At 47.2% G+C, this 23,565-nt stretch overlaps 1 protein-coding gene across 7 annotated transcripts in view; it reads right to left on the minus strand.

Moving 5' to 3' along the window:
* GRIP2 (glutamate receptor interacting protein 2) overlaps positions 1-23,565 on the minus strand; it is a 335,176-nt gene that overhangs the window by 27,746 nt on the left and 283,865 nt on the right. For 6 of the 7 annotated variants that reach the window (XR_012247816.1, XM_073644979.1, XM_073644977.1 and 3 more), the window contains exons 2-6: positions 8,680-8,760; positions 6,985-7,120; positions 6,749-6,894; positions 6,334-6,420; positions 5,430-5,505 (exon numbers count right to left, since the gene is read on the minus strand). Coding sequence is in view for 6 of the 7 variants with exons in the window: in XM_073644979.1 (XP_073501080.1) it covers positions 5,430-5,505; positions 6,334-6,420; positions 6,749-6,894; positions 6,985-7,120; positions 8,680-8,760 (526 nt within the window). In the remaining variant the exon portion in view is untranslated. Of the gene's footprint in view, positions 1-5,429; positions 5,506-6,333; positions 6,421-6,748; positions 6,895-6,984; positions 7,121-8,679; positions 8,761-20,813; positions 20,919-23,565 lie in introns of those variants that run through there. The other variant, XM_073644980.1, reaches the window with a different exon arrangement.

A 23,565-nucleotide genomic window follows, 5' to 3' on the forward strand; every position in this document is an offset into this window, starting at 1 on the left:
AGGGGGCAGTATTATAGTAGTTATATTCTTGTACATAGGAGCAGTATTATAGTAGTTATATTCTTGTACATAGAGAGCAGTATTATAGTAGTTACATTCTTGTACATAGGAGCAGTATTATAGTAGTTATATTCTTGTACATAGGGGGCAGTATTATAGTAGTTATATTCTTGTACATAGGGGGCAGTATTATAGTAGTTATATTCTTGTACATAGGGGGCAGTATTATAGTAGTTATATTCTTGTATATAGGGGGCAGTATTATAGTAGTTATATTCTTGTACATAGGAGCAGTATTATAGTAGTTATATTCTTGTACATAGGGGGCAGTATTATAGTAGTTATATTCCTGTACATAGGAGCAGTATTATAGTAGTTATATTCTTATACATAGGAGCAGTATTATAGTAGTTATATTCTTGTACATAGGGGGCAGTATTATAGTAGTTATATTCTTATACATAGGAGCAGTATTATAGTAGTTATATTCTTGTACATAGGGGGCAGTATTATAGTAGTTATATTCTTGTACATAGGGGGCTGTATTATAGTAGTTATATTCTTGTACATAGGAGCAGTATTATAGTAGTTATATTCTTGTACATAGGAGCAGTATTATAGTAGTTATATTCTTGTACATAGGGGGCAGTATTATAGTAGTTATATTCCTGTACATAGGGGGCAGTATTATAGTAGTTATATTCTTGTACATAGGAGCAGTATTATAGTAGTTATATTCTTGTACATAGGGGGCAGTATTATAGTAGTTATATTTTTGTACATAGGAGCAGTATTATAGTAGTTATATTCTTGTACATAGGGGGCAGTATTATAGTAGTTATATTCCTGTACATAGGGGGCAGTATTATTAAAGGCTGGTTACATAGAATAGCAGTCTTTTATTATTGGTTCTGATATATCTGCAGGATCCATAGAGGCATTTAACACATTCGTCTCCAACCCTTGCCTCCGCTCCAGGTGTCCGTGCATTTCTCACTGTTATCTTTCTGGATGAATTTTCCATGCGCTTAAACTGAGCGAATTAAAATGACAAATGATCTAAATCATCCCCGATATCCGACAGCGTCTCCCTTTGATCAGGACAATCTGCTTAGGTCTGCCTGTCACCGCCGGGGCACCTGCATATCTTAATGGAAATTTTTCTCATTGATTTAAAGTTAAAAATCAAGAGACTTTAAGTAAGGAGGGTGCTGCAGGGACTCGGGCGCCTGGTCTACAAGGTTATGGTGTCACAAACCATTCTGATGAGGGGAAAGGCAGACGTGACGGCACGAAGAATAACAGGTCAGTCAAGGTCATATACGGGGTGACGTCATTAGAACAGAGAAGAAGCCGGAATTATAATGACGATGAATATAACATGACATGGAAGATGGAGCGTTCACCAACAGCAGCAGAACTACAACTCCCAGCCATAGATTGTAGACCGCTGGTCCAGAAAGAGGATCAATCCAAAACTAGTGCGCCTCAAGAAACAACATACCTCCTGTTTATGAAAGTCCTGCAAATTTTTATTAGAATTTTAGTTTTTTTCTTGACATCTACAACATTAAACACCTCTCAAAAAAAAAAAAAATTATGACAGTAGCTTATCCTGGGTAATAAATATTTGGTTTCCTCTGTTCTGTGGTCTATTAATTTACTTCTCAAAATCAATTTGATAATCCTCCCTCAGTGACATACAGTACAGACCAAAAGTTTGGACACACCTTCTCATTTAAAGATTTTTCTGTATTTTCATGACTATGAAAATTGTACATTCACACTGAAGGCATCAAAACTATGAATTAACACATGTGGAATTATATACTTAACAAAAAAGTGTGAAACAACTGAAAATATGTCTTATATTCTAGGTTCTTCAAAGTAGCCACCTTTTGCTTCGATGACTGCTTTGCACACTCTTGGCATTCTCTTGATGAGCTTCAAGAGGTAGTCACCGGAAATGGTCTTCCAACAATCTTGAAGGAGTTCCCAGAGATGCTTAGCACTTGTTGGCCCTTTTGCCTTCACTCTGCGGTCCAGCTCACCCCAAACCATCTCGATTGGGTTCAGGTCTGGTGACTGTGGAGGCCAGGTCATCTGGTGTAGCCCCCCGTCACTCTCCTTCTTGGTCAAATAGCCCTTACACAGCCTGGAGGTGTTTGGGGTCATTGTCCTGTTGAAAAATAAATGATGGTCCAACTAAACGCAAACCGGATGGAATAGCATGCCGCTGCAAGATGCTGTGGTAGCCATGCTGGTTCAGTATGCCTTCAATTTTGAATAAATCCCCAACAGTGTCACCAGCAAAGCCCCCCCACACCATCACACCTCCTCCTCCATGCTTCACGGTGGGAACCAGGCATGTAGAGTCCATCCGTTCACCTTTTCTGCGTCGCACAAAGATACAGTGGTTGGAATCAAAGATCTCAAATTTGGACTCATCAGACCAAAGCACAGATTTCCACTGGTCTAATGGCCATTCCTTGTGTTCTTTAGCACAAACAAGTCTCTTCTGCTTGTTGCCTGTCCTTAGCAGTGGTTTCCTACCAGTTATTTTACCATGAAGGCCTGCTGCACAAAATCTCCTCTTAACAGTTGTTGAAGAGATGTGTCTGCTGCTAGAACTCTGTGTGGCATTGACCTGGTCTCTAATCTGAGCTGCTGTTAACCTGTGATTTCTGAGGCTGGTGACTCGGATAAACTTATCCTCAGAAGCAGAGGTGACTCTTGGTCTTCCTTTCAAAGTTTGCCCAATTTTTCGCACTGACTGACCATTTCTTAAAGTAATGATGGCCACTCGTTTTTCTTTACTTAGCTGCTTTTTTCTTGCCATAATACAAATTCTAACAGTCTATTCAGTAGGACTATCAGCTGTGTATCCACCGGACTTCGGCACAACACAACTGATGGTCCCAACCCCATTTATAAGGCAAGAAATCCCACTTATTAAACCTGACAGGGCATACCTGTGAAGTGAAGACCATTTCCGGTGACTACCTCTTGAAGCTCATCAAGAGAATGCCAAGAGTGTGCAAAGCAGTCATCAAAGCAAAAGGTGGCTACTTTGAAGAACCTAGAATATAAGACATATTTTCAGTTGTTTCACACTTTTTTGTTAAGTATATAATTCCACATGTGTTAATTCATAGTTTTGATGCCTTCAGTGTGAATGTACAATTTTCATAGTCATGAAAATACAGAAAAATCTTTAAATGAGAAGGTGTGTCCAAACTTTTGGTCTGTACTGTATATAATAAATATTGTGTACTGATCTTGAGTTACATCCTGTATTATACCCCAGAGCTGCACTCACTATTCTGCTGGTGCAGTCACTGTGTACATACATTACATTACTGATCCTGAGTTACATCCTGTATTATACTGCAGAGCTGCACTCACTATTCTGCTGGTGCAGTCACTGTGTACATACATTACATTACTTATCCTGAGTTACATCCTGTATTATACTCCAGAGCTGCACTCACTATTCTGCTGGTGCAGTTACTGTGTACATACATTACATTACTGATCCTGAGTTACATCCTGTATTATACTCCAGAGCTGCACTCACTATTCTGCTGGTGCAGTCACTGTGTATATACATTACATTACTGATCCTGAGTTACATCCTGTATTATACTCCAGAGCTGCACTCACTATTCTGCTGGTGCAGTCACTGTGTACATACATTACATTACTGATCCTGAGTTACATCCTGTATTATTCTCCAGAGCTGCACTCACTATTCTGCTGGTGCAGTCACTGTGTATATACATTACATTACTGATCCTGAGTTACATCCTGTATTATACTCCAGAGCTGCACTCACTATTCTGCTGGTGCAGTCACTGTGTATATACATTACATTACTGTTCCTGAGTTACCTCCTGTATTATACTCCAGAGCTGCACTCACTATTCTGCTGGTGCAGTCACTGTGTATATACATTACATTACTGATCCTGAGTTACATCCTGTATTATACTCCAGAGCTGCACTCACTATTCTGCTGGTGCAGTCACTGTGTATATACATTACATTACTGTTCCTGAGTTACCTCCTGTATTATACTCCAGAGCTGCACTCACTATTCTGCTGGTGCAGTCACTGTGTATATACATTACATTACTGATCCTGAGTTACATCCTGTATTATACTCCAGAGCTGCACTCACTATTCTGCTGGTGCAGTCACTGTGTATATACATTACATTACTGTTCCTGAGTTACCTCCTGTATTATACTCCAGAGCTGCACTCACTATTCTGCTGGTGCAGTCACTGTGTATATACATTACATTACTGATCCTGAGTTACATCCTGTATTATACTCCAGAGCTGCACTCACTATTCTGCTGGTGCAGTCACTATGTACATACATTACATGACTGATCCTGAGTTACATCCTGTACTATACTCCAGAGCTGCACTCGCTGTGTACATGCTTTCTCTACTACACTTACTATTAGTTTTATTTGGTAAGTGTTAAGAAACAGAATAGGAGTAATGTTCTTACAAATACTCTTCTTACATAGTGACACTAAGAATTAGACGCTTTAGGTCGTTATCAGAGCTGCACTTCGCACATGATTTCACGCCTCGATCTCCTTGATCCCATTTTGATGTTGGATCAGTAAATAGTGAAACGTGGAGGAGACGGATTGATAGGGAGAATCCAGACTGGGAAGAAGTGAATTCCCTGCCGGCCGCCCATCACCGACGCCGGTGCTTACAATCAGGTCAGCAGCGCTCTTCTCCCGCCATTAATCCATTTGCTCTCACTAGAATATTATCTGACCTGCGGAGCTGGTACCATTATGGCGCTGATTACCTGCTCTGCGGGCAGAGAGAGGAACAGAGAAAGAACTGCACGGAGAAGTCGGAATAATGGCCGATAGATCTCAATCCCGTAAACTGACCTCATCCATGGTCCTAGGGTTTCATCACGCAGAGCTGAAATCTTCCAGCAGTCCTTTGTTGCTTCTGACATTATCTGAACAGGGCATCCTCATCTCACCCCAAAAATCTACTACAGTCAACCCCTCTGCTGTGCACAAGATGTGGATTATTGGACTATGGACGGTTCCGGACTATCGGACTTGCCGAGTATGGAGACTACAGATTGCAGTCGATCCCCGTTGTACTTTAGGCGTCAGACACATCCAGCTCGCTGCTTCTCCCGTCTGTAAATCTTTCCTAAGAGACGGGACTTTTATTTAACGGTGGAATTAGTGGAGTCGCTCATCCGCCGTCCTAAACTGTCTGCTGTGGAATTAAAGCCACATTAGCAGTCATTTGCAATATGCCTCCCGCTCCGCGCCTGTTGTAAGTAATACGGGGGACGGATTTATCAAAATGCCAGACTGCGGAGCCTGCTGTCGCCCTCACGAATGCTGCGGGTAACCCGTCGTGTGCCGGCACCATACCTGTCTGCAGGTCCGCCCGGTCTCACGTAGGTTATCACCAGAGGCCGGGATTTGTGCCAGTCGTCCTGTGCACCTCCTGAAAAGCAAAGTGCATGAAGCCATTATTTGCACGGTGCATCGTAGCCCCCCTCAGACCCAGCCGATAATATATTCTTGAAATACGTAACTTCAACCTCCTACCAGCCATTATATGCCACTTATAGTACTGGCAGCGCCCCCCTCTTGTCATGGGCCACAATGGCACTTGCCTGACATATAAAAAAACCATCACATGCAATTTTTGGGTGCCTTGGAACAGACACGCCCAAACAGGATGGTACGTGATACCCCCCTACTAGCTAGACCCTATTCTTCATGGGGCACAGACGCTGCCCCCCTCTATAAGCCTCGGAGCTGCAGTACAGCTTTATACATGGATCTCCGCTCCCTCTGGGAATTACAAGGGCCGTCCACAACTGAGGATAACAGGGGGTGAAAGCTCAATGGAGCATAAATGGAAAAATACCGCAAGCAGCATTTATACTGTGCCGGGCGACCGCCCTGCGCTGCCTCACGTGCTCGCCTGTGTTCACACACTTATTTTCCAGGCTGATATGGTCTGGCTACAGTTTATTATTAAAGGTCATTGTGGAAATGCTTGTAGAAAGTGCATGAATTAAACATGGCAACCTTTACAGCTCCCACGAGAGTTTCTTTCCAAGATTTGTAAATGCAAAATCCCCCGTGTCGTGCAGGAGTGTGGACGGAGGGCATGTGGCGCTGCAGTGCTAGCTAGTTTGCCATTCAGGAGTCTGGGAAAGCTGGGTCCATACTGGTTGTTCCCCAGCTTTCCAGAAACAGAATGAGCTGTAATGATGCAGATAGGAATTTTAGGGTCTTTGTAATTGAACCCCGCTGCACTCACCTCTCATAACAAACCCGAAGCTGTTCCCTTCTTTGCACAGGCTGATCTCCAGAGTCTTTGGGATGATGGCAGCATTGTTATCTGGAGCTGGAGAAGAGGAGAAAATTCACTGAGAATCTTTTAAGGAGCGGAGGTCAAGCATGTGCAGCTCTGCTCCATTCACTGTCTATGGGACTGCCATGCCCGACCTCCACTCCATTCAGATGACACTCGGCCTCGGGATAGGTGGGGGTCCCACCCCGCAATAAGTTATCCTTAATAAAGTGCAATCTTGTTCCAACCCCTCTAAGGATTTTAGAAGTCATCTTAGCATCCTATGACCTGTGCGCTCCTTGGTGCCCTCTAATACTCTTACAATAGACGGCCGGTGATATATGACCCTGTGCTTTACCCCATCCATAGCACCATGACTTACAGACCACGGGCAGCTCGTATTCCACCTCCAGCACCACCCGCTCCCCCACGTTCTTCAGCAGGCTGATAATCTCTTCGTGGCGCAGTTTTGTCAGATTAATGCCGTTCACGGACTTTATATAATCCCCGATATTCAGCTGGTCACTTCTGTAGATAAATATATATATAATATAATGGTTATGAAAACGACTGCAACCCAGAAGCCTCACCCATAGGGAGCTGTGACGTAGAGCTCACCTGGCCGCCAGGCCTCCCGGCCTCAGGTTGGACACTCGGGGTTTGCCATCCTTGTCCGTGCCGCCCGAGATTGTGAGTCCCAATGTGCTGCCTTCTTTCTTGATGAGCTCCACAATGGTCACTCCCCGGAACTCCTCTGAGGAGCAAAGAAACCAAGGATGAGGACTTCTCCCGTCCTCCAAAATCATGGGGGATTTACTAAAGCTGCACAGGGACCCTCGTGATGGAGGCTGATTTACAGCGATGTGGGCTCCATATGTCATGCAGGAGTCCTGTGGTACTACGTTCTGCATCGTGCAATGGCCACTAGGAGTTGCAGATGGCGAGGACAATGATGGGTCATCCAGTCAGTCCAGCCGCGGCCAAGTCACCAATGGGACCAATAGGTCCATAGCCGACAAAGCCATTGACTAACAATGCTTCTAAGCCATTTCTGCTCTCAGGAAAGATGGGTAACAACCGATAGGGCCTCAAATACCGGCTGACCGTCCTGAATAGCTCTAGTTATACAGCTAGAGAGCAGAAAATGTCTTTGACAACTAATCTGGCCGCCATTATGGCCCTCGCAGGGGCTGACACCCAACTATCCAAGACTCCTGAATCTGCCTAGAATCAGTAGGGACACATTTCCAGGTCACATCTTGCCATATAACCAGTACTGATCCAGAACCTGAGAAAGCTGGGGACACTGTAGCGGTGGCCATTAGGGTCATCACCCAGCTTTCCCAGCAGCAGATATACCAATCTGTTCAATAGGTAAAACAAGTTGATTTTTGGATGGTGCGCTCCCCGCCGGCGCTTTGTGTTCTTTCCCCAAGAGCTTTTCACTGATTTTTTGGGGGTTTTCGCTTTAAGTGATATAAATATTCAGTGACCCATAAAAAGGAAGGAAAAGCAATGAAATGTGCTGGTAGCACGAATAGGAATTGAATTAGCACTTAGAAGTGGCAGGGAAAGGGCAGAGGAGGGGTTAAGCTGGCACTCGGCGCTGGTCTGATGGCTCCTGGATGACGGACTGCTCTGCGGGAGTCCTCGTCCTATCAATCTCACCTGCTGCTGCTGGAATTATCGGCGGCCCATGCCGGCTCCTCGCCCGCCCCGCACACGTCTTAATATGACTGCAGTTGGCACCTTGCGGGGATATTAATGCTTCCTCGCTGTGGTTTAATTTCTGTCCTGACAAAAATTCAAATTGTATTTTCGGGGGCCCCGCTGCTCCGAGGCGACTCGACTCGTGTGGAGTCAGGATTATTCGAGGGAGTTAAGAAAACGCAAGTCAGAAACTCGCCAAAAACCTCAGCAGCAAGATATGCACCGAAAACTGCGACTGTTAGCCCAGGGGGCAAGAGCTCGGCTACATGGGGGGAGCCGGACACCTACATGTATCCTGGAGCTCACAAGCACAATTGGTGCCCCTCTTCTTGTGCCGTTTTATCCCTGAGCCGACTAAAAGCCCCCTATAGAAAAGGGAGAGACGTCACCCATTAACCATGTCCTGACCTTGACGTGTATAACGAAGTTCTGATTTTTGGGGTCACTAAAGTGGTGGGCACCCAAATAATGAGGACCTTCTCATGTACACCCCTAATATATTGTGTGGGCTTGTTGGGGGCGCAATCAATGAAAGTGGGTCGTTACCTAATCACAATGGCTGGATGAGCTGGGGGGATGTGACTGATCTTACTGGGGACTGACCTGGAATGCTTTGCCGTCTGGAGACCAACGCGACATCGTTCCCCGACAGGTCTTTGCTTCCTTTGGAATAGGGTCCATCATCTGTAAGAAGAGAAACAAGGAATCACATATAGAAACCTGAATGTTTTAGGTGTTACTTCCTAAAAATAACCAAAAAACATTTTATCACTTCTGAGCCGGACAGATTGCTAAAGAGAACTAGGAAATACCTAAAATTAGAGGTCTCTTAAAGGGGACCTCTCACTTCCCATGAATATGTATTTTTTTTACCTGGTGTAAATGCCGCTGTTCTCCTGAATCCGGAGAGGTTTTTCTTTTCTTTCTGCTCCTCTCCGTCTCCGAGATACGCCCCCCTATTCCCTGTATATAAATCTAGTCATGTTAGGCAAGTGGGCGTGGTTCTAAGCTATTATGTGGGCGTATTCTTGAGAACCACACCCTCTTGGCTAAAAAAAGACTAGATTCATGTCCAGGGAAGAGGAGGTTATACGTCAGGAACGGAGAGGCGCAGGCACAAAAGAGAAGTATCGCCGGATTCAGGAGAACAACGGCTTTCACACCAGGTAAAAAATTACATCTTTATGGAAAGTGACAGGTTGTCTTTAAAGGGAGTTAGAGTGAGGATGAGTGGAGGTCTCATGATCAGGACTCCCAGACCAGAATGGAGAGCGGTCACAAAGAGTGTCACGAGAGAGGATCACTGGTGTCGATACAAATCACGGAAATCCATTCATTGAGGTGGCCGATTAGACGCTGGTGGCCAATAGTGGGGTCCTAGCAGCCGGCTGCGGGTGACAATGGTCAACCCCTTTAAATGTCCATCCAAAAGCTGGACCTCGGGCATTTATCACAAGTTAGAGGGGCCACATAACATTTTCCTGAACCCTAAAAAAAAAACAGGCTTATGTTCTAAAGAGGGCCGCACACTTTACAGCTTGGCTGCGCATGTGTACCCAACAGGAGAGGGAAATAAGAGATGTCTGGCAGTGGCAAAGGATCAGACATATTGCGATCCAACATGTCCAATCCTGGTGTCTTCCCAGGTGTCTGTGACTCGCCCCCTGGGCCGTGGGGCACGCGGATCCGGGCGATAGGGGAACGACGGGGGTAGTAGTAGTGGCGGCCCGGTCCCGCGGCTCAGGGTGGTCAGACCATTGGTAGTCTGCTACGTACTTGAGATAATGTCCGACTACGCCACCCGTGGATTGCGGTTATTAGGAACTGCCGCTGCATGCAGACCGCTGGGGCTGATGAGGTGTGCAGCTAGGGTAGTGTGACTCCCCACGGGAAGAGTGCGGCCCCAGGGCAGTGTAGTGGATGGTGGGAGTGATGGTGGTGAAGGTCCCAGTACCGGTAGTGCCGGAGGAGCGAAGGAGCACACGGACAACAAGTTACAGTCCAGGGTCTTTACTCACAGTTCGTTTGTTCCGGGTCACTTCCGTCGGCAGTGACCGCCCGAGCCGTGCTGCGTCCACCAGGTGAGGGGCTCGGTCAACTCCCAGGCAGTTCAGGAGCATGGCACAGGACCCCCTTTAATCCTTTCTCTGGCCTGCCTCACCAGTGACCCACTTTTGTCCGGCTGCAGCGGATTTGTGCGGTTAAACGTGGGCCCCGTCCTCCGCTGTCCTATATGGTGCTTTCCTAGCAGGTTTGATGAGGTGTCGCACCAATAGATGATCACGACAACCGGTCTTTGGCTGAGGGTAGTTTCTCCTCCACCAACTTGGGATCCGGTACCCTTAATCTGCCTGACTCTGCACCCTGGATTCTCGTGGGTTCTTAGGGTCCCTTCCACCTTCTTGTTCCTGAGCCCTTCTGTTTCTCTGTGTCTTCTTCTCTTTCTTTCCTGTTCTGTTCTGTTCCTTTCTCTTGGAGCTGAGATGAGCTAGAATCTGAGCTCCCTTTCACCTCCTCCTCGGCCTCTCACTAGGCCTTCTGGAGTAGAGCTCCTACAGAGCTTCTACTCCCTGTCTTCTCCTCTGGCTGAACGAACCTAGATCTAAGATGGTGCCCACCTTTTATACCTCCCTCTGACCATGAGCCCAGGTGACCAGCAACCAATGGGCTCCTTCCTACGCTCAGGAACCGCCCCCTATCTGCCCCTACAGCACTGGGTGTTCCACCCCTCCCTCCCCACTCCAGCAGGGACAGATGCTGTCGTGCCTGCACTTCTGTCTAGTGGGAGCACCGTTGAGCTGTCCCTCGGAAATGGGGTGAGTGTGCTGTATGCAGCTAACTGAGCCCTGGTCCACACTCCATCCTTACCCGGGAGTGGAATATCACACCTCTGGACTGAGGTGCAATACCCCTGTAGCAGCCGAACCCTCGGGGCGCTACATCTGCTCCTGGGAAAGCGTTGAGACACCCCAGCAAACATTTGGGTTTGGCCGTCATTCATCTAATATTTAAGGGACCACATATCTCCCATCTTCTGGGTCCTGGATCTATATTTTCTGTGGAAGAGTTCATCCATTTACTGTAGGATTCTCCACATTGTCATACACCATGCCGGTATTATTTTGCTATAATTGCAAAGGAGGAAAATGGGTTTTTTAGCTTACGGTAGTGATCTCCAGCCCTCATCTGTCATGGCATGTTGGGAGTTGTAGTTGCACAAAAGCAAATAAACCACAAGTTTGAGGGGTAAATATTAGCATCTCCATTGACATTAGGGCATAATAGACAGAAGTCGGCCCAGTATAGACCTGTGGGATCAGACTAGAACCACGGACTATGGATGCAACCTACGAAGCTCATGGTCGGCTTCATTTGTGCTGTATGTTCTGCCAAATTCATTATACACATGGTAAAGGGCCAAAAGATTCCCCAAAGTGGAGCAATTTTCCCTTTTCTAAATTTCATGTTTCCTGAAGCAGCCAAGTCTCATAACTGTGTGAAAACCTGAGCCCAGGAGGGGACGCACTGCTTCTCCGTCCAATGTAACTTACGAGGTCTCGTAGGCCTGATGAAGGGCGGCTTGTAAAGAGTCGGCACAGTTTTGTATCAACATTTTACAAGCAAACCAATATTTTATTAGAGAACTTAAAGAGGTTATTTAATATTTACCTATTCTAAATATATAATTACATATTCTCTATATACAGACAATGTTACATTTTGAAGCCAAAGGGAAACAAAATCAACAGTGCATTGCTGGAAATATCTTACATGGATGCCCCTAATGTTACATTTCTTACCCGGCTGATGCGATTTCTATATAAATACATTTTACAAGTTGTGCAAATCTAAAAAGTTTCTCGATGGTAACAACTAAAAAAAGAAGAAGAAGAAGAAGAAGTCTCGATCAGCCAATATGGTGGTATAAATATGTGTCGTCCTCCTAACTCTCCGCCATCTGCGGACCATATATTACGCGGTGTGTAACCTCCAGTCTCTACATCTTATGATTATTTCTTGCTTTTCTTTTTTTTTTTTTAATCGAGTCCACGATAAGACAGATTTTCAAGGACTGCACAATCCAAGGCTGCGAATCGGAGCTGTAAAATATGACAAGCTCCAAAAAAATAAAATTTCACATCATCAGCTCCGGGAGATTGAAATCACAAGAGTAACGCCATAGCAAATACTGGAAGGAAACGCGTCCGATAAGATGAGGATTAACAGGGAACGTCTTGTGTGGGCGACGTGCGAGACGAGGAATCAGCACCGCACCATCTACCACCACATTACTGGGACCAATACTGGTGATATACTGGGGGGGGGGGGGGGGGGGACGGACTCCCCTGCTCCAGAAGAAGAACTTAGATACAGCCATGACTGGGGGGGACACGCTCATGTACAGGCTAAAGAGGCTTCAAATATCCTGAAAAGGTAAAAATCTATGTAACAATCCCAAAATGTTTTTAGATTAATCTGGAAGGAAACCTCATCTCTGTCCACAAAGCCCAAGTTCTGCCCTTCTGAAACTCTGACAGTAATTTCTTACAGGTGTTTGGGCACTTTTTATGGCACCGCTGTGGGGGCACAATGGAAGCTATATCTACGTGATGGAGGCACGGCAGAAGGCACCACTACAAGGCAACCGTGGATGGCACTTCTGTGGACACATTATGAATGGAACGACTATGGAGATGGCATGGATGGGATCTACCGTGGCAGTGTCAAGCCCTGCTGAAAATCTGAATGGCACTGTTGTGAGGACACTACTGATAGCACTGTTGTGGGTACATTATTGATGAGGACTATTGGGCAGTGTCAAGGCCTGCTGCAAATTCAGATGGCATTGTTATAGAAATAATATGGAGGGTAGCTCAGTGGGAACACTATGGATGGCACCGCTATGGGGACAGTGTCAAGCCCTGTTGCAAGTTAGAAAGGCACCTATGTGGGTACCATGTGATTGTGACACCACTCTGAGATACTGTAGATGGCACCTCTGTGGGAACCTCTGAGACACTATGGATGACACCACTCTGGGGACTATATGAATGGCACCAATATGGGTACAACTAAAGGAGACACCCTGGGTGGCAGCTCCATGAAGACACTATGGAAGACAACATTCAGGGAATACAATGGATGGCAGCTCTGTGGATAAGAATGGCACCAACGTGGGCCCTACTAACTCCTATGCAGACACTATGGACGGCAGCTCTATGGAGATATCCTGGAAGGCACCGCTGTGGGGACAGCATCCAGCCCTGGTGCAGATTTTTCAGGCTAAACAGCATGAAATCCCAGGCTTGTAAATAATCCAGTCCCTTTCCCCTCCGGGCACTATGAATATTATAAACGATGATGTGGTAGGGTGGAGGGGGGGGGTGGGGGGCGGTTTTCTAGATATTATAAGGGATCAACAGTCGGAGTGATGTCTCTGAGCAGTAGTAATCCAGTACAGGAAATGTCAGCGGCTCAGGGTAATGTAAACCATCTACAGGGAAGTTACGCCGACCAGTCACGGGCACCGGGCCCATCTTTAAATAACTTGGAGCAGAGAACTGCAGCTGAACTATGAGAGGGCTGGCATTGCTGCCATACCGAGAACCCTGTACCCCGGGCATCTAAATGTATCCTCACATCACAGAGCAAATCAGGTTTCACAAAGAGAAAGAAATTTAACCCTTATCTGCCACACCCACGCCACATAACGATTATTTACAGCATCTACCAAATATGACAAAAAATAGTGGTGATATCTCTCGGGCCACAGGACAGACCCCTTTACCAAGGTCAAGCAATAGGGGATTCAGATATTGTGGATCCACCATACCTGTGGGCTTCATTTCCAACATTAGGGCCCAGAGGCATCAAATGTCCTTGATGAGGGCATAAAGCCACTAGGGGGCATCATTTTGATTCTGGTCATTGGTTCCATGAATGCAAATCACGTACAATCCACTACATAACGCCCCTGATGGAGGGCAGCGCTCTACAGTATATACTCCGCAGTGTCTTATCTGCTCACATCATAATGCCGCCGTACAACCGCAGTGCCAATCATGTGGGCAGCATAATTGGTTTATAGGAAGAAGAAGAGCCCCCTACCGAGAAATATTCATTTACTAAAAATGTTCTCACTAAGCAAATATTAGACAGAACGTGGCTAATAACCGGGAGAAGGCATTTATAATAAAGCCGCCGCGCAGAAATAATCCTAGAGAGGACGGGGATGGCTCACTACTGTGAGGAGAGCAAAATGGTGCAACATGGGCATCTCCTCGTGTATAGTGATACCATACTGGTATAACCTGGGCATCTCCTGTACATAATTATATTTATCTACAGCTGGTATAACCTGGGCATCTCCTGTATATAATTATATATATCTACAGCTGGTATAACCTGGGCATCTCCTGTATATAATTATATGTGTACAGCTGGTATAACCTGGGCATCTCCTGAATATAATCATATATATCTACAGCTGGTATAACCTGGGCATCTCCTGTATATAATTATATATATCTACAGCTGGTATAACCTGGGCATCTCCTGTATATAATTATATGTGTACAGCTGGTATAACCTGGGTATCACCTGTATATAATTATATGTGTACAGTTGGTATAACCTGGGCATCTCCTGTACATAATTATATATATCTACAGCTGGTATAACCTGGGCATCTCCTGTATATAATCATATATATCTACAGCTGGTATAACCTGGGCATCTCCTGTATATAATTATATATATCTACAGCTGGTATAACCTGGGCATCTCCTGTACATAATTATATATATCTACAGCTGGTATAACCTGGGCATCTCCTGTATATAATCATATATATCTACAGCTGGTATAACCTGGACATCTCCTGTATATAATTATATGTGTACAGCTGGTATAACCTGGGTATCACCTGTATATAATTATGTATGTATGACTGGTATAACCTGGGTATCACCTGTATATAATTATGTATGTATGACTGGTATAACCTGGGCATCTCCTGTATATAATTATGTATGTATGACTGGTATAACCTGGGCATCTCCTGTATATAATTATGTATGTATGACTGGTATAACCTGGGCATCTCCTGTATATAAATTATGTATGTATGACTGGTATAACCTGGGCATCTCCTGTATATAATTATGTATGTATGACTGGTATAACCTGGGCATCTCCTGTATATAATTATATATGTACAGCCGGTATAACCTGGGTATCACCTGTATATAATTATGTATGTACAGCTGGTATAACCTGGGCATCTCCTGTATATAATTATATATGTACAGCTGGTATAACCTGGGCATCTCCTGTATATAATTATATATGTACAGCTGGTATAACCTGGGCATCTCCTGTATATAATTATATATGTACAGCCGGTATAACCTGGGTATCACCTGTATATAATTATGTATGTATGACTGGTATAACCTGGGCATCTCCTGTGTATAATTATATATGTACAGCCGGTATAAGTTATACCTCTTCCTGTATGTAGTATTATGGACTGTGCCGGTACAACCCGGGCCTTTTCTGGTGTAGGTAGTAGCTGCCTCCTCTTTATATGAAGCTGTTGGATTATATAAAGCAGCAGATGTATAAATTTACCTTGAGCGTCAATTATCTCGTTCAGTCGAGGTTGTTATAACAAGAACAGAAGCATGAAAACGTTTTTTCCGCTCTCAGGAACGCTGCGACGCGTCTCCCATGTAATAAGCTGAGCGCTAGGACCCGGTCTGGGAAGAGTTAATATAATTCAGCTCAGTAAATCTAGGACGTTATATATTTTTGCTTGAATTATGTAAATTTTAAAATTCTGCTCAGAGAAGCTGATTATTCCAATACCTGCCCTGTACGAAGAGGAAAACGAGCAAACATGGCGTCTTACTTAATATGCAGCAAAATGCAAACGAGCGAAGCGCAGGGTCCGGTCTAAGGACGTGGAGAGCGGCGGCGTGTCACAATGTCATTGCAATGCAGTGATTCCTGTCATTGAAGCAAACACCCGGCCGTCACGCTGGAGGATGTTAGCACAAAGACGCCACAGTCGAGGGAGCAAAGACACGGCCGCCACAGTCGAGGGAGCAAAGACACGGCCGCCACAGTCGAGGGAGCAAAGACACGGCCGCCACAGTCGAGGGAGCAAAGACACGGCAGCCACAGTCGAGGGAGCAAAGACACGGCCGCCACAGTCGAGGGAGCAAAGACACGGCCGCCACAGTCGAGGGAGCGAACACACGGCCGCCACAGTCGAGGGAGCGAACACACGGCCGCCACAGTCGAGGGAGCGAACACACGGCCGCCACAGTCGAGGGAGCGAACACACGGCCGCCACAGTCGAGGGAGCGAACACACGGCCGCCACAGTCGAGGGAGCGAACACACGGCCGCCACAGTCGAGGGAGCGAACACACGGCCGCCACAGTCGAGGGAGCGAACACACGGCCGCCACAGTCGAGGGAGCGAACACACGGCCGCCACAGTCGAGGGAGCGAACACACGGCCGCCACAGTCGAGGGAGCGAACACACGGCCGCCACACTGGAGGAGGCCTCACTACGGGAGGATGTTAGCACACAGCCGCCGTATTGGAGGGAGCGAATACATGGCCGCCATACTGGAGGGAGCGAATACATGGCCGCCATACTGGAGGGAGCGAATACATGGCCGCCATACTGGAGGGAGCGAATACATGGCCGCCATACTGGAGGGAGCGAATACATGGCCGCCATACTGGAGGGAGCGAATACATGGCCGCCATACTGGAGGGAGCGAATACATGGCCGTCAATAGCTCCTCACATCAGCTCATTAGTTCTCATACCCATCTGTCACATACTCGCTTGGCAGCGTTGCTGTAATAAGTGCGGCGGACGAGACGTTTCACTCCTAAACGCGACAGAGGACGCAGGCCGGGGTCGGATCATATAAAAAGCGTTTATCAGCTCTGATCTAATTGCCCATTAACCCACTGCCCTTTCCCCAGTGTAATGGATCACTATGGTTTCAAAGTCGACAGAAGCGTCGTTCATCCTGAGATGATTGTGCTGGACGCTCAGGTTCAGAGCACAATAACGATAAGACCCTGTCTGCACCATCCTCACCCGGGACCTCGTTTGCACCAGCCTCACCCAAGACCGATCTGTGCCAGATTTGTCAAAATTTGATAAGAGACATCAGAGGGTTTCTAAAGAGATGAATAGAAGGTTGTACAAAAATGTACTGACCTCCGATATACAGCATTTGAGTGACACAGTACAAATCATTTCCTTCAGCACAACCCTCAAAAAAGAGAGACAAATTCTCCGAGACACCCTTAAAAAGCTACAAAAATAAAATAAATATGGACCCAAGATCATCCTGCCTTTATAAAAAAAGAGAAAAAAGCTAGTTATATACATACAGACCCCAAACCAGTCTCTCCAAAAATTAGACCCCAGACCGGACTGTCTTAAGAAAAAAATACAGCCCCAGGACCCAAACTACTCCTTGGTAACCTTGAGGCCAGATGTTCAAATAATGATGACCTCTCCTCTTTCGTGCACTGCCCTTTGCTCCTGAGCGCCTCCACAGGCAACAGGCTGATGTTACGTGGTCCAGCACCGGGGGGAGAAAGCTCAGGGACAGTGACGGGGCGAGTATGTGGGACACCCAGGAGATTTGCTGCTTTTTCAGAATATCCAGAAACAGTTGGCAACTACGGGCTTTGTATGGGTCCGATGAGGGCAGGTTCGGACTGGCCCACCGGAGAGCAGGAGAATCCTCTGGTAGGCCGCTGTGCAGTGGTGCTGATGAGCAGCATTATTGCACTTGATTTACTATTTGCTGAAGAAGTTATCATCTAATCATTCAGTAAACAAGCGAGACAAAACTAATTATATAGAAGCAAAGGTAAATGTGCGCACAAGGGCCCGGCCATGATTGCATGAAGCTGAACAGTGGGCCCTAAGAGTCAATGTCAATGGTGGGCACTGGATGTGGGGGCTTCTATGGGGATCACGATTTGGTGCAGTAGAAACGGGGCACATGGCCATATAGTGCAGCATCTGCTATAGGGAGAAGTCACAAGACAAATGTGATCACAGGTTCCTCCAAGTATCAGGCGCTGTCCTTTTATTGGAGCGTATTCGGGCCCCCAGGATCCAGGGTCAGACCATCATCATAGCATCATCACTGATAGAAATGTCCCAGATTGTCTGTATCAGGGGGTCGCAAAACTGCAGCCATTACAAGTCCTAGCATGATAGAGCAGAACTGCAGTGTAAAGCATGGTGTCAGCTGTAATGCATAATAGCATTATTATCAGCAGCTTTAGAGAGAGGGATACCTAATTATATATTTATGAATTAAGCAATGAAAATTTATCTTAAGAAAAATATTTTTATCTGTGACAGCTTTGAATCGTCACTTTTGCGGTCAGATGAATTTGCGGTGTCCCCCCCCCCCCCCCCCCGTACGCTGATGCGGGAACGGATAATAAATCCCGAATGTTCTGCTTATAATTAATATAGATTTAATCCATAGATGGAAGATGAATGGGGAATCAGGCAACTAGAACTAATCTATTCAATAACTTTCCATGTGAGCAGAGGACAGGTGCGGGGGAGGGGAGGGCGGTCTGTACGGATAAGGTAAACATATAGGGAGTCTGTATACAGACATACAGGACACATTACAGCAGGTCACCAGCAAAGAACGCTAATGCATTAATCAATGCAGGAGGGGGGTGCCATGAGAGCGCATAGTGTACAGAACTTTCCACCATGCTGCACCTTTCCACATCTCTTCCTTCATCAGGAAGGATCTCCAGCTCACTGTGAACCCATGAAATGCACCCTGAGCAGGTCTGTGCAGCATGTCTGCCCTTCTGTGCACTGCCTGACCTGTCCTGTAGATTGTAAGCCCTGAGGCCGACGTTGGTAGTCACCCAGCTTTTCCGGAAACCGATATAGTCCATGATGTAATGTATGTACAGAACCCCTACCATGAATGACCGGGGGAAAAGCGGTACCGCGCGCGACCCCGAGAACGGACCGGGGGAAGAGGTACCGCGCGCGACCCCGAGAACGGACCGGGGGAAGAGGTACCGCGCGCGACCCCGAGAACGGACCGGGGGAAGAGGTACCGCGCGCGACCCCGAGAACGGACCGGGGGAAGAGGTACCGCGCGCGACCCCGAGAACGGACCGGGGGAAGAGGTACCGCGCGCGACCCCGAGAACGGACCGGGGGAAGAGGTACCGCGCGCGACCCCGAGAACGGACCGGGGGAAGAGGTACCGCGCGCGACCCCAAGAACGGACCGGGGGAAGAGGTACCGCGCGCGACCCCAAGAACGGACCGGGGGAAGAGGTACCGCGTGACCCTAAGAACGGACTGGGGGAAGAGGTACCGCGCGACCCTAAGAACGAACCGGGGGAGGGGGGGGAGTGGTACCACGCGATCCAGGAACGGACAGAGGCGGGGTGGGGGGGTGTGAGGGGGGAGTGGTACCGCGCAACTCAAGAACGGACCGGGGGGAGGGGGAGTGGTACCGCGCAACTCAAGAACGGACCGGGGGGAGGGGGAGTGGTACCTCGCGATCCAAGAGCGGACGGACAGACGGGGGGGGGGGGGAGGGGGGTGTATGAGTGGTACCGGGTGACCCCACAATGGACCTTTTGATGCCGTACGACCCAAGAATGGACCGGGGGGGGAGGGGGGGAGTGGTACCGAGCAACCCAATAAGAACGGACCGTGGCAAGTGGGACTGTTTGATGCAATGATTGGAAGGGGGGAAGTGGTACTGTGCAATTCTAAGAACGGACCAAGAAAAGGAGAACCATAGGACCCAATAAAAGGACCCAGGGAAGTGGGACTGCGCGACCCAATAAATGGTCCCAGGGGAAATTACTCGGTGTAGAATCACTACTCGGATCTCAATCTGACATACAAAATTGAAGGACTGGTCCAATGCAATAGACTATCAGTATAGACTAATATACAAGTGGATTCAAGCTGCTGCTCTCTGTTATCAGCTATTTCAGGCTGCACTATGATAGACAGACTATTTCTGAACTGTTTCCTTTAAGCAATCTTGACTCACTTATTGGGACCCCCATGATCAGTTTATCGTAGGCGGACACAAAACAGATGACCCCGAGTTATTTCTATTATATTTATGATTTCTCTGGAGAGAGAATTCCTGCGCCCCGAATATCTCACATTCCTAAAATACCATCTGCACAATGTATACGGAGACTGGCCATACAAGCCCCTCATAGTGCACAGCTACACCCTGCAGGGTCCAGGACCACCACCTGCCGGACACAGGGGAACACTCAGAACCAGAGTATGGCACTGAGCAAGTGGTCATATCTAGATGTAGCAGAGCCGAGTTGCAATGCGGCTTTCCTTCAGTTTTCTGCCCTAGTCTGGTGTAAGCTGGAGGGGGCAGCATGGCTCCTGGTGCCCTCTGTACATACAACCCAGTGCCAGGCAGGGTAATGCCATCAGCTTAGTCCAATGAAAAGCAAATACTACATCTGAGTGCAGTAAACTACAAGTCCCAGCAGTCAGACCACAAGTGCACAAAGTTAGAATAAAGGAGACTTGAACTTGGCGTTAATGCCAGATCTGCTGCCTACTAGATGGCACAAGGTGCAGCCTGGCATAGTGGTATTAACTCCCATAATCGCTCGTGTTCCAGTTAGATCAGAAGAGAAGAGAGATCCACTCACCAAAGTCCGAGTGCAGATCCTTCCTGAGCCCACAGAGCATGTCTGCTGGAGAGCTGTTCACACTGCACAGCCGGCTCTGCTCTGCTCTGTGCCCGGCTCTGCTCACACCGCACAGCCCCCGCAGCCGGGCACAGCAGCGCTGCACTGATTGGATGGCACAGGGAGCTGAACTCACAGCAATACACAGAACCCTGGGACCTCGGAGCTGCTGCAGGCTGGGGTCTGTGGGGTCTGCAATGCCAAGGACACCAGCTCCACAATCTGCAAAGGGGGCAGTTTCCAAAAAGTTACCTACAGAAGAAATGGGCTTCATTAGCCTTACACAGGACTGCAAGCTGGTGGTGGAGGGTCACAGTGTAAACTGCCACTGTCAGGGGCGGAAAAAAAGTAACCATGGGGCCCTATAGCAAAACTGGGAATGGGGCCCCACAATGCCAAGAATGGGGCAGTAAGGTGAGAAAATGAAAAGCTTCTGATTATGTCTGTAATGCAAAATGCATAGGAATAATGCACACAGTGATGTCAGAAGTCAGGGGTAACACCGCTGTCACAGCTCCAGGATGTCACCGTACAGGGATAATGCACACATTGATGTCACCGTACAGAGATAATGCCCGCCGTGATGTCACCGTACAGGGATAATGCCCTCCGTGATGTCACCGTACAGGGATAATGCCCGCCGTGATGTCACCGTACAGGGTTAATGCCCGCCGTGATGTCACCGTACAGGGTTAATGCCCGCCGTGATGTCACCGTACAGAGATAATGCACGCCGTGATGTCACCGTACAGAGATAATGCACGCCGTGATGTCACCGTACAGAGATAATGCACACCGTGATGTCACCGTACAGGGTTAATGCACACATTGATGTCACAGTACAGGGTTAATGCACACATTGATGTCACCGTACAGGGATAATGCACACAGTGATGTCACCGTACAGGGTTAATGCCCACAGTGATGTCACCGTACAGGGATAATGCCCACAGTGATGTCACCGTACAGGGTTAATGCCCGCAGTGATGTCACAGTACAGGGATAATGCCCTCCGTGATGTCACCGTACAGGGATAATGCCCGCCGTGATGTCACCGTACAGGGTTAATGCCCGCCGTGATGTCACCGTACAGGGTTAATGCCCGCCGTGATGTCACCGTACAGAGATAATGCACGCCGTGATGTCACCGTACAGAGATAATGCACGCCGTGATGTCACCGTACAGAGATAATGCACGCCGTGATGTCACCGTACAGGGTTAATGCACACATTGATGTCACAGTACAGGGTTAATGCACACATTGATGTCACCGTACAGGGATAATGCACACAGTGATGTCACCGTACAGGGTTAATGCCCACAGTGATGTCACCGTACAGGGATAATGCCCACAGTGATGTCACCGTACAGGGTTAATGCCCGCAGTGATGTCACAGTACAGGGATAATGCCCGCAGTGATGTCACAGTACAGGGATAATCCACAGTGATGTCACAGAACAGGGATAATGCACACAATGATGTCACAGTACAGGGATAATGCACACAGCGATGTCACAGTACAGGGATAATGCACACAGCGATGTCACAGTACAGGGATAATGCACACAGCGATGTCACAGTACAGGGATAATGCACACAGCGATGTCACAGTACAGGGATAATGCACACAGCGATGTCACAGTACAGGGATAATGCACACAGCGATGTCACAGTACAGGGATAATGCACACAGCGATGTCACAGTACAGGGATAATGCACACAGCGATGTCACAGTACAGGGATAATGCACACAGCGATGTCACAGTACAGGGATAATGCACACAGCGATGTCACAGTACAGGGATAATGCACACAGCGATGTCACAGTACAGGGATAATACACACAGCGATGTCACAGTACAGGGATAATGCGCTCAGCGATGTCACAGTACAGGGATAATGCGCTCAGTGATGTCACAGTACAGGGATAATGCACACAGTGATGTCACAGTACAGGGATAATATACACGGCGATGTCACAGTACAGGGATAATATACACAGTGATGTCACAGTACAGGGATAATATACACAGTGATGTCACAGTACAGGGATAATACACACAGTGATGTCACAGTACAGGGATAATGCACACAGCGATGTCACAGTACAGGGATAATGCGCTCAGCGATGTCACAGTACAGGGATAATGCGCTCAGTGATGTCACAGTACAGGGATAATGCGCTCAGTGATGTCACAGTACAGGGATAATGCACACAGTGATGTCACAGTACAGGGATAATATACACGGCGATGTCACAGTACAGGGATAATATACACAGTGATGTCACAGTACAGGGATAATATACACAGTGATGTCACAGTACAGGGATAATATACACAGTGATGTCACAGTACAGGGATAATGCACACAGCGATGTCACAGTACAGGGATAATGCGCTCAGCGATGTCACAGTACAGGGATAATGCGCTCAGTGATGTCACAGTACAGGGATAATGCACACAGTGATGTCACAGTACAGGGATAATATACACGGCGATGTCACAGTACAGGGATAATATACACAGTGATGTCACAGTACAGGGATAATATACACAGTGATGTCACAGTACAGGGATAATACACACAGTGATGTCACAGTACAGGGATAATATACACAGTGATGTCACAGTACAGGGATAATATACACAGTGATGTCACAGTACAGGGATAATGCACACAGCGATGTCACAGCACAGGGATAATGCA

The sequence above is a fragment of the Phyllobates terribilis genome, unplaced genomic scaffold (assembly GCF_046119375.1).
Source record: "Phyllobates terribilis strain yellow unplaced genomic scaffold, ASM4611937v1 Scaffold_8__6_contigs__length_399053987, whole genome shotgun sequence".
NCBI lineage: Eukaryota > Metazoa > Chordata > Amphibia > Anura > Dendrobatidae > Phyllobates > Phyllobates terribilis.